The sequence below is a fragment of the Pelodiscus sinensis genome, chromosome 1, assembly GCF_052426305.1.
Source record: "Pelodiscus sinensis isolate ZL-2025 chromosome 1, ASM5242630v1, whole genome shotgun sequence".
Taxonomy (NCBI): domain Eukaryota; kingdom Metazoa; phylum Chordata; order Testudines; family Trionychidae; genus Pelodiscus; species Pelodiscus sinensis.
This window is the reverse complement of record NC_143052.1, coordinates 319,678,307-319,690,462: the sequence shown is the minus strand read 5'-3', so window position 1 is coordinate 319,690,462 and position 12,156 is coordinate 319,678,307. Positions and strand designations below refer to the sequence as shown.

Sequence of the window (12,156 nt, the reverse complement as noted above, 5' to 3'; positions counted from 1 at the left end):
ATTTTCCTATCTCTTATGTCAAGGAGAGAAAAAGAAAGAAAGTGAGAGATACCATTATTACGGCGATTTATTAATAAATAAATGGTCAAAATGAGTGTGAGATTTTATAAAGATAATGCACCACTGCATATTTCCTAATAGCACTCCTCTCACAAATCATGAGGCCCCTAATATAAAATGCAATATATAAATATTGCTATTTGTAGATGGCATTGTGAATATTCTCCAGTGGTAGTTCTCTTGAAACTTTTAAATACAGGAAATGCCTGCTAAACTACACTCTTCAGGCTCTGTGACAGAAAGTATCAATTTCTGAAGAGTGAAAATAGTAAAGCAGGGTGGGCTTTTAGCAGAACACCAAAAGATCTCTATTATTCCTTCTAAAATATAAACAAAACTCAAACTACCCAAGTTCCCCTGAATACACAATATGCTGTCATATTAGAGCACAATTGGCACTTTTATGTCATTTGCCACTTATAAGAAAACACCTGAGTATATATTCACCCAGCTGTCTGAAAACCCCTAGTTTCATGTAGTTATTTAAGAAGCTGAACATAACAACAACAGGATAATACTGACAATACATAAGTAATACATAATACTTTCAATTTCAGCACCACCTGTCATTTGAGAAAAATGTTGTGGAAAATTAAAGAACTGTTAGCAGGTGAGAAAACAGGGATAAAAAATAGCTCCTGCTGCTATTGAAGTCATAGGGAGTTTTGCTATTAAATTCAAAGGAAGCTGGATTGGATTCAGAGAGTTCAAGTTACTTGCCCAAAGTCACACCAGAAGTCCGTGGCAGTGCCAGGAAGCTCTTAAGTCTCCTGCTCAGTTGCCTTATGCACAGCTGCATCATTCCCCCTCTCTGTGTTATCTAGGCATGTGTTCTGAAATGAAACAGTATCCTCCAAAGCCTTATTCAGTGTTGCAAACACAACTGAGATACAGAGAGTTTCATTTCACATACATTGCCTTAAAATACAACAGAAGAATATGAAACTACCAAGGATCTGGGAGCTAGATGGCACAATGAATTAGTGCTGCCATTTCTGGCAAACCTGACTTTGAATCCTGAACAGGCCACAAGCAGAAGCATGTTTTGTTGTTGAATAATATCCACATTGTACAAAATGCTTTTCATATTAAAAGTAAATATTATCATGTTAATAAAAATATCACATTAATCTGCATAGCAGCCTTTATGAGGTTGGATGGAGAAGGATCATCATTATGTTACAGATTAGACAACTGAAGTACATGGGTTAATGGGCTTATCTTCAATCCTAGCTCTGGCAAAACTGACCTTGACTTTAAGGAGACTCACGAGTAGAGGCTGCAGTACTAAGGTGAAAGAGTACTTTTAAAAAAAAGCACTTAAGTGATTTATGGACAGATTTAAAGGTACTTATTGGGATTTTTAGGTACTTATTGGGATTTTCAAAAGCACATTAGGTGCCTAACACCCACTGCTTTCAATGAACTTTTCCGTTTTCAAAAGTGACTAAGGCCCAGATTTTTAAAGGAATTTAGCTATTGCCATGGTCAGCATGGAAGCACCTAAATGATTTAGGAACCTAAAACTGATTTTCAAATAGGACTGATGTTCCTTAATCAGTAAGGGTATGTCTACACTACCCCCCTAGTTCGAACTAGCGGGGTAATGTAGGCATACCGCACTTGCAAATGAAGCCCGGGATTTGAATTTCCCGGGCTTCATTTGCATAAGCGGGGAGCCGCCATTTTAAAAACCCCGCTGGTTCAAACCCCGTGTAGCCGCGCTGCACGGGGTTCGAACTAGCGGGGTTTTAAAAATGGCGGCTCCCCGCTTATGCAAATGAAGCCCGGGAAATTCAAATCCCGGGCTTCATTTGCAAGTGCGGTATGCCTACATTACCCTCCTAGTTCGAACTAGGAGGGTAGTGTAGACATACCCTAAGGCATTGCAGTGCTGAGCGCAGAAATACATAAATCTGGTAGTTAGATACCAAGTCCCTCTGACTTTTCAATGAGAAAAGCTTCTGAATTAGCTATATCATCAATACTGAAAATGGAACTTAGGGTTCTAGGTCATTTAGACACTTTTTTGAAAATTTAATCTTAAGTGACTTTCCCGATGTTACACAAGAATTCAGTGTCAGAGACAAGAAGTTCCTGATTTCAAATCCTTTGTACTTGCCACTATGTTGTCCCCATTGCAAAACACAGCAGTCACTTTTGCTGACATTTCACACAGCTGGAAATCTGCCCAAGAAAAGACTAAAACATTACATGGGAAAAATGTAGTTGAATTGGGCAGAACTTACTAAGTTTCCATAATGTCTGCTAACTAGGTGGCTGTTTCTAAGCCATGATTTTGGCCAACTAATCCATATTTTTTAAAAACAAACATAAGGTATTTGAAAGGTAAAGGGATAAAATCATTATCAGGTTGGATATTTCTCTTTGATTGCAATGTGAAAATGTGATCCAGCATCCATGATTTTACCTTTAGAGTGAGATTTTGCAAAAAACCCCTCAGCATGGGCCTAATTTTGCTCTCATTGAAATCAATGGGACTACATCTACACTGCAAGGTTTTTGCACAAAAATGGCAGTTTTTGTGCAAAAATCTGTGGAGCCATACCTTAAATGCACTTTTGCGCAAGTAAATCAGCAGTAAAATGGCAGAACAGAGTGCTTTTGCTGGTGTAGGTAAACCTCCTTCTATGAGGCATAACTCCCTTTAGCCCTACAGCTATTGAGCAAAAAGGCAAGAATGGACACTCCAGAGGGGTTTCTTGCACAAGAAAACCCTTTGGAAAAAGCACAGGTGCTCGGATGGCCATTCTGTGAATGGCCATCAGAGCTTTCTTGTGTAAGAACGTCCATGCAGTGTGGACACTCTCTTGCACAAAAGCACATCACTTTTGTGGTGCGCTTTTGAGGTATGGACGTGCTGTTGTGCAAGAAGTTTTTGCGCAAAAACTCTTGTGCAAAAGGCTTCTTGCGCAAGAAGCCTGCAGTGTAGACACAGCCTGGGAGTTTTACCACAATAGCAGCATGAGGCAGCACAGATCACTTTCTGAAATCCTACTGCTAATGCTCAGTTTAGACATCCATATTGGAAAAAATTAGACATAATGTTTAATGAGCTGGTGGTGAGCAGGGGAGTGACAGTCTGGGTGGGCCCCAAGACAAGGTTGGAGGGCAGCTCCATGCTTTTGGAAGGGGCAGAGCCTCAGGTGGAAGGAGCAGGGCTGAGGCAGCCAGCCCTCAGAGCCATCCGGAGTATGCAGCACAGGACTTCAGCAGAGATTTAAAGAGCACGGGCTTCAATCGCTACCACTGCTGCTGCAAGAATAGCAGTGGCTGGGAGCTCCGGGCCTCTTTGAATTGCTGGGCCCTTGAGCAACTACTCCCTTTAGCCCTCCCCCAATCAGTGGTGCTAGTGGTGAGTGATGCAAGTAAAAGTAAAAGTTCCTGCAGTGTGCCCAAAATCTGGGGAATCTGGTAACTCAAGACAACAACTCTTAGAGTTTAGCAATTATATAGTATTTATCAGAAATAGTCACTAAAAGCACTTTCTCTTTTATACAGTGATACTCTGGAACCAGTGCCTGTAAACTTTAATATGAAACAAAAATAGGTCATTCATTCATGCAGATTGAATAATCAGCATAATGGTAGGCTATTCCTACTGGGATACAGCAGGCAATATTTAGTATTTACTCAAGTCCAATGAAACCAGTGGAATTGCTCCCATGCATATAAGTTATTAATTGAGAAAATGTTCCTAGTTTATTTACACCGAAGTCTGAAAACAAACATGATATAATTCTTAAAGTGGTTTCTCCAGTGCTCTTGCAGTTTCTAAATGGAAAAACTCCACAAATAATGAACTTCTACATACCACCAGTAAAAGAAGAGAAGGAAGTTTTTATGCACCCAGGCATCATCAGTGTTGAAGATAAAATGCAAATTAAAAGATTTGACACAAACCTTGGGGAAATATCACATCCTTGTTGCATAAAGGCACCCAGGGAAAACCAGAGGCTGTTGAATATGCCGAACTCATTGGGAGGCTGATCACTGGGTCCTTCTTTCCCATCTTCTGGCTCTTCAGTGTGCCACTCGTATGGGCTAAACCTGCTAACTAGGAACAGGACTACACTGACACCAATGTAGGCAAAGACAATGCACATCCAGATCTCATATGCCAAAGGGTCCAAGAAGGAAAACACTCCTGGTTTAGATTTCTGGGGCTTTTTGATCATAATGGAGATCCCCAAACTCATAAAAGGCTTCGAAAAATCAATGACCTCTTCTCGTACCAAAGTGATGGTCAGAGGTGCAACAGCAATCTCTGCTTTCTAGAAGAAAAAGAAATATAGACATATAGCTTAATTAACTTTGGTTTGTACAATTATCGAAGCAGCTAATTCCAAAATCATAGTTTTAACAACAGCAAACTGTTAGGATTATTTATATATTCTTATGGCTAATTCTATCAATTTTTAGAATAAAATGCAGGTTTATAGTTGTATAAGAAATATACTGATAATTTAGTAATCAAAGAATGTGGAAGGCTCAAATACTATGGTGAAGGGTTGCAGTGTCAAATCTAAAATTAGATGAGTAAAAAGACAGGTAAACCTAAAACAAAATTATATTATCACCACCAAATGGGCAGAGTATTCGTTCTGGCTATAAAACCACCAGATATAGTTAGTTTGAACTGATTTTTCTGTCTGGTATGATCTCTTCTTCAGGAAAAGGGTGAAGATGCAAATGATCCCAAATGTGCATTCCAAATAGTATGAGAAGTACAGAAATTAAGGAAAGAAACAAATTAAGGCTCTGATGCTGCAAAGATTTAAGACTGTGAAGTTTAGTATGTGCCTAAGTGTTTGTCGGATCTGGGAGTTCATGTTTGTTTTGGTGTTGTTACCTTAGACCATATTAAAAGGCAGCATGTCAGGAATGGAAATGAAAAAGTGTGATGCATACCACCCACCACCTTTACAATTTATAGGAGGAAACCTGAATTTGAAACCAAAACATGAAGGTATGGATCTAGTTTGTTTATCTTGTAAATTCCAATACTGATTGAGTCGCTAGGTAAGACTCCACAGCAAACGTTTAATAAAAATAAATAACACTATCCCACTGCCTCTGCTTTGGTCAGTTGATCTGTATAGAACAGTGGTAGGCAACCTGCGGTCCGTGGGCCACATGCAGCCTACTGAGGTTCTATGTATAGCCCAACAGACATTTTGTTTACTGTTGCCCGCACATAGAGTTGCCAGATTCCACTGGTTTCCATCCACACAGTTTTCTCCTACCGGCATTACTAAAATGATGTGTTCTTGGGCAACCAGGGCATAGTATTCATGGAAGACTTCACCCACTCCTGGCCTCTGCTTGAACCAAAGCCCATGCAAAAAGCACTGAAAAGGCAGGGGAAGACACAGCCAAAGCCCTCCAGTCTAGGGTGATAAGATTAAGGAAATACCCCATATCTAATCTGCGTTGAAGACACCTCCATTGGCATACAGAATGGAGAACAGAGATTCCAAAGCAAGAATTACACTGAACTCTGAGACACAGAAAACTACTGACTGATGTGAAATCTCTGTTCCAGATGCTAGTGAACCGATGCCTGCACACACCCAGCTCACTAATTATCAAATCAATTTTAGTAATAAATCCAGTATCCAAAATACTGACACTACCTAATTATATTATAAGCTCCCTTGAAAGAACACCACCAATAGGGAGGAATGATCAGTTTCTATTGTCTAGCTTACACAGAACAATTTAGAATATTCCCTTGAACCATTTGTTTAGAAAGGTCTAGTGTTCCTTCTTTAATCACTGTTGTTTCCTTACAGAATTCCCTACCTATGCTCAAGTAAAGTATTCTGACGCCTGGATCTAAATTCTACATCAGTTTAATTGGGACTTCATCTTCTCTGTCCTGACTGCACTGGGAGCTTTGCTCTGCCTGTCTCCAACACTCTAGACAGCTACCATCATTATCTGGGAATCCGGATCAGTTTAAGATTCATGGAATGATGAGATCTCTCTCTCTCTTTCTTTCTCTCTTGTTCGCTCTCTCTCTTTTGGTATAGACTCCTGATCCTGCCTTATGTGATCAGTTTTGGTTTGCTAACCTTAATGTTTGTAATCAGATTTAAGTTAGATTTAATATTGCAGTTGTTTTGTTTGGCTTTCCATGTATGAACAACGGGTAGTCCTGTGGCACCTTAGAGACTAACAAAACTATATAGTATCCTGAGCTTTCATGAGTAATGACATATAATAATAATATTATATATGTATTTGTTAGTCTCTAAGGTGCCACAGGACTACTCATTTTCACAGTGACAGACTAACACGGCTACCCCTCTGAGACTTTTTCCCTTGTATGGTTACTACCTAGAAATAAATAACTTTATGGCTAACCTGATTGCTTCTTTCTGTCTCTCTGCTAAAAGAATGGTCGTGGTGTGAAAGTGGGGATAGAGAGGTGCTGAACATGGGCGTATCTGAGGGTGGCAGCTTAAAGTGCTGTTCAATCCATCCTACTAAAACCAAGAACACAGGGGGACCACTGCTTGGAATTGCTGTGCAACCCAGCCCAATGAGTCCTGGGGCACATAAGGGATCAGCTTGTAAATGCTAATTAACCATTCCTCTCAGACGTGCTCTGGGAGTGGGTGTGATTGTGTGTGTTCATCTGATGCTAGGGTGGGAAGAACCCAGTCCTGGGGAACCTAGAACCTGCAAGATAGCTCCATTGGGAGGGAATTTGCAGACGGGAAAGTAAAGCTACATATCAGAGCACAAGCAGTAAACTGATGGAATTATCAATCCCCCCTCAGTAACCCTAATACATGAGCATACCCCAAAGTAACAGACAAATCTGGTAACATCCTGCAAATTCTAGGTATGCAAATGCTAATAGAAAAACTACCCTATCCTGGGAGACCATCTTGGTTACAACTATCTTGCAGCCCACTGAGATGGAGGACCACTCACTAGTGTAGGTTGCCCATGGCTGGTATAAATATTCTGTCAAAAAAAAGATGAAATCACTATGCATGGTTATCATTTATGAATGAAAATATAGTCTATAGTGTTTTCTACTATCATATAGCTTATTTGTACTATGCCAGGTCAACAAGATTTGCTAATTTAGCCCTGGAATAAAATTATCTTATAAAAGTAAAAGAGCTTGTGGAGGGAAGTCATGCTGATGCAGCACGTTGACTACACTGATGGATGTTGTCAAATTGTAGAAGGGAAATTGTAACTGCAGACTGTGTAGCTTGCACACATTTCAGTCCTGGGGGAAATTCTGCAATTTTAGTATGGCTCCAAATACAACCATTTCAGAATTCCCCACAGGACTAGCATCATGGCAGGCACGGTCATGGCTCCATAGATTATGACTGCGAATTATCTGTAGTATGCAAGTGTATTTGATAGTTCCTTAACATGATTTTTTTTATTTTATGAGTCTAAAACACTTATACATTGTATATAAAAACCCAAAACAACAGAGGAATTGCTGCATCTGCCTCAGTAGCTAAATTCTGGCCTTTGCTGTCAAAGCATGGATTGGGTCAGGGCAGCAGAGGTGGTGGCAACTGGGTGGTGGCACTATGAAGCATCTCTGCTATCCACCATCACTATACTTCCTTCCACGGGATGTTATGAGAGGATAGGTCCCTCACATTTCAGTCAGCCTGGCTATTCATGATTCATTCAAGATATGGAACATTACTGAGTATGTTAGTTGGACCACTATTATGCACAGGGGTTTAATTCTGCACTCTTTGAAATCAAGGGGAAAACACAGTGATCAATGGTGCTGAGTTACACCCTGAGACTGTTAGCAGAGCATTCTACCTGGCTCCTGCATGCATGTGATGAAGAGTGTCTTTGTGTTGTTTATGATTGGTATGGAAAAAGTGAATAAGGAAAAGTTATTCTTCATACAGAACAGTCAACCTGTGGAACTCCTTGTCAGAAGATGTTGTGAAAATTAGGACTTTAACAGGGCTAAAAAAAAACCGGTACATTCATGGAGGTTAGGTCCATCAATGGCTATTAGCCAGGATGGGTAGGAATGGTGTCCCTAGCCTCTGTTTGTCTAGAAATGGATTACAGGAGAGGGATCATGTAATGATTACCTGCTGTGTTCTCTCTCTCTGGAGCATTTGGCATTGGCCATTGTCGGCAGACAGGATACTGGGCTAGATGGACCTTTGGTCTGACTCAGTATGGCTGTTCTTATACTTTAATTCTTTGCAGAATTAATCTCTGAGCAAGTTTCTTGCATGACACAAAATCAGAAATAAAATCTGAAATGTAATTTTTTCTAGTGTTGTAAAATTTGAAATGTCTACAAACTCTTAAAATAAAAAAATATTAAAAATAGTTCAGGATAGAAGCAAACATTTTTTAACCAAATGATAAACTTCTGAAAATGGAAAATTATGGAATTCTGCCAGATCCTTAGATTATATCTGCACTTGAAAGTCCCACTATACAATTTTAGCATAAACACCAACTGAAAAGGATTATATATCGAGCTGCAATTTTTTTATTGTGAAAATTTGAAATAATAAAAGCTAAAATCATCCCTTGCGTAACTTCATTGAGTTCAACTGGAATGAAAGTTACAGTCGATTTGACCTAGTTTATCTATTCATATTCATACACACATATGTTCATGAAGAGCCTTTTGGAGAATATATCTGTAATGGGCTGTCCCCTAAGGCCACCAGATAGCTGCAATTTCAGATTTCTAGAACTGTGGATAACATGAGTTATTAGATTGAGAAGTAAGACAACTTGAATTCTGCCACTGAAAATGCTGGACCAATTTCAACAGCAACAATCTGTTTTCAAATACATTTGAAAATCTCACTTGCTTGCATAACAGCCATTAGAGCAATGCCTGTATTTTGGGTAAACACAGTGTTGCCAACTCTCACTGTTTTATTGCAAATTTCCCAGTGTTGGTAGTTTTATTAAAGCCTTAACTCTGTGAGCATGAGAATTTCAATAAAGCTAGGAAGTTTCTGAAACACCAGAAAGTAAAGAAAAAGAACTCTCTCTAAAAATACCATGGTTTTTAAACTATTATATAAACCATTTCTTGATTTTATAACACTAGGGTTTTCATTATCATCCATAAACTTCATTTTACGAGGAATAATGCACATTCCAAAATATCTATTTCGAATAAGACGTGTGTAGACGCTCTACTCCTACTATTTCGAAATAGCCCCTCAATAGGGCCATTCCAAGTTATTCCTCTCCAGCGCCTTGTGGGGCTCTAAATCGAGATAACATGTCTACATTAGGGAAGCCTGCCTAGGACTAATTTTGAGGCTTCCCTGCAGTGTCGAAGTGCTATTTCGAAATAGCTGTGCAGTGTAGAAATATCCTCAGAAAAACTGTGATATATTGCTTGTAGTCTTCTGTATATGTATAATATCTTGGCATATTTAATAACTCTCACTGTAAGTTTCTTTCTCTTCATGCATCTGATGAAGTGAGTTGCAACTCACAAAAGCTTATGCCATAATAAAATGTTTAGTGTTTAAAGTGCCACTGGACTCGTTTTTGCTGAAACCGACTAACATGCCTACCTCTGAAATCTGTCACTATAAGTATTAAACTTGGCTATTGATTATTGATCTGTAAAAGTCCCACCTAATACTTGACTTCAGTGCAGCCAAAAAGATAGTGGGAGTATATCAGAGCACCTAATAAGTCTCTCAAGTTCTGGGATATTAGCTGGAGTGGTGATGAAGCAGGGTTTTAGACATCAATTAACTGGATTTATTTTTAGCTGCTACATTTGGAGTTTTGCTGAACAGCAACAACATATATTTGAAAATCCAGAATCTATGACAATATTTCAGTCAAGAATGCCTTACTATGAAGCTTGGATAGGTTATAGATCCTTCAGACTTTAGGTTTCATGGCAAGATTAGGTCTCATGCTAAGGACAGTTTTACTTGCTGAAGTGCTATATCCCGATAAGTAAATATAATATTTAGTCATTTCCCTGACTACCACCCATTTTGTGCTGTCTTACAAAAAGCAAATGAAAAAAAAAAAGAACTCTAGAATCCCATCACTTCTCAGACTTTGACAGAAATGGGTAATGATCTTCTTATTCATTACACAGTGAAAGAATAACATTCTGTGTCAGGAGAATGTATATGTAAGTGGGATTGACTGCTAGTGTATTCAGAAACACCTATTGTGACTCACTAATCACATTCATCACCAGAAGGTGCTTCTGTGAACAAGCTAATTATCAAGGATTGTAGAGCACTGTCAAGACTATTATGTCATTCAGGTAGATTAGGATAGGAGAAAGGGATTTCTAGATAGCATTTATGGAATCCAAGAGAACCTCACATCCAAAATAACCCCCTAGAAAAATAAACATTACAACAATGTATGCATCATTCTCTGGGGATAAGAGGGAAAACAAACTACGTGTGACAGATGTCAGTCACATCGCTTAATGTACTACTGGAAGGTGCTTATGGTACTCTAGTGGTTGAGGGTAGAGGATTTCCCTACTCCCCTCTTATGGAGTTCTTAAGCAGCTACCAACTTGGGCTGAGTAATGGGAATGAGAACTGACCCTTAATGCTACCTCATGTTGTTATGAAGCTGGGATCCAACATGCTGATACAAACTCTGAAAATAATAGCACCAAATAAAGGCAGGGATAGCAAGCACTCTATCATTTGTTCTTCTAGCACAGCCAATTGGTATGATTTATGGTGGCCTTGTTCACACTCTAATAGCTCACTTCTAGAATCAAATTGAGTCTCTAGGCTTCCTAATTGATAAAATGGGAACTGCACAAGAAGTGTTATGCTCAATTGCTAAGTGTCATGACATTTTTCACCACATCTCTCCCTGACAGAAAAATAAAGAATTCTCACTATCTTAGTTTAATACAATGATTGTATTCTTTTCATTTCCATTGAAGTTAGCATCTAGCTGGCACTAATTGCTAAATACCCTGGGTATTTTTGTAAGTATTGTGGTTGGTTGCCTTTAACAAAAGAGATTATTCAAGGATAAATAGACTTCAAACTCTGCTTGCAAGTTCTTTGAATTGGTTCATCATCTCTCACGATTCAGTTATAGTGGGTGCACTTAAAGCATTTCTACTGGCTCTTCATAGCTTCATGATATACCCCTCAATCTATTTAAAGTTTTCTAACATTTTGGATCACATCCTCAACTGGAGCATTTCCAGTTAAACCAATAGAACTGTGTGGATTAACAGCACTTAAGGTCTGACCCCTCCTTTGCAACTACTGTAATAAATATATTCATCTAGATTCTCATATTTTAGCTTCCTGATGGAACTTCACCATTATGCTGCCTACATGCTGCTAGAGAAGAGTCTCACACTTTCCATATTTATAGATGGACATGGGAATAGTCCCCAGGAACTGCACGGGCGGGTTCTCCTTTGCACAGGTAATCTTCCTAAATTGTGTCTATACTGCAGACTTCTCTCGGAAGAAGCTTTTCCAGAAGAGATTTTCCAGAAAAACTTCTTCTGAAAGAGAGCGTCCACACTGCAAAAGCACATCGAAAAAGCGATCTGCTTTTTCAAAAGATAGTGTCCACATTGAATGGATGCTATTGTGCATTTCAGCTGTGAATACTCTGGATGGAGTGGCCACCAAGGCAGCTGTGCTTTTTCCTCTTTCCTCTTCTATCAAAATAACTCCCTCTTCCCCGTCCATACACAGCTTTTCCGAAAGAGCTCTTTTGGAAAAAGGCTTCTTCCTTGTAGAATGAGGATTACCAATACTGGAAAAAACACTCTGTTCTTTCGACTTACTTTCGGAAGAATGCGATTGCAGTGTAGACGTAATTGAAGTTTTTTTGAAAAAACTTTGTAGCATAGACATAACTATTCTCATGTGGAAAGAGAGTTCAGCAATCTCTGTGGCATCATCTCCATCTCCCTCTCCCTTAGATAATTTCAGGATTATTTTTATCATCAAGATGAAGAGCCACTAGGTGGCTCTCTGAGCTTTCTCTAGCTTTGTTAACAATAGGCATTGCAAGTCTCCTCAGTTTCCCATCCTTTTGGAACTACAATTAGTT

At 39.2% G+C, this 12,156-nt stretch overlaps 1 protein-coding gene across 3 annotated transcripts in view; it reads right to left on the bottom strand.

The window, feature by feature from the left end:
- GRIA4 (glutamate ionotropic receptor AMPA type subunit 4) overlaps positions 1-12,156 on the bottom strand; it is a 293,893-nt gene that overhangs the window by 51,629 nt on the left and 230,108 nt on the right. For all 3 annotated transcript variants that reach the window (XM_089775674.1, XM_089775672.1, XM_089775671.1), the window contains exon 11: positions 3,985-4,355. In XM_089775674.1, coding sequence (XP_089631800.1) covers positions 3,985-4,355 — 371 coding nt within the window. The remainder of the gene's footprint in view (positions 1-3,984; positions 4,356-12,156) is intronic.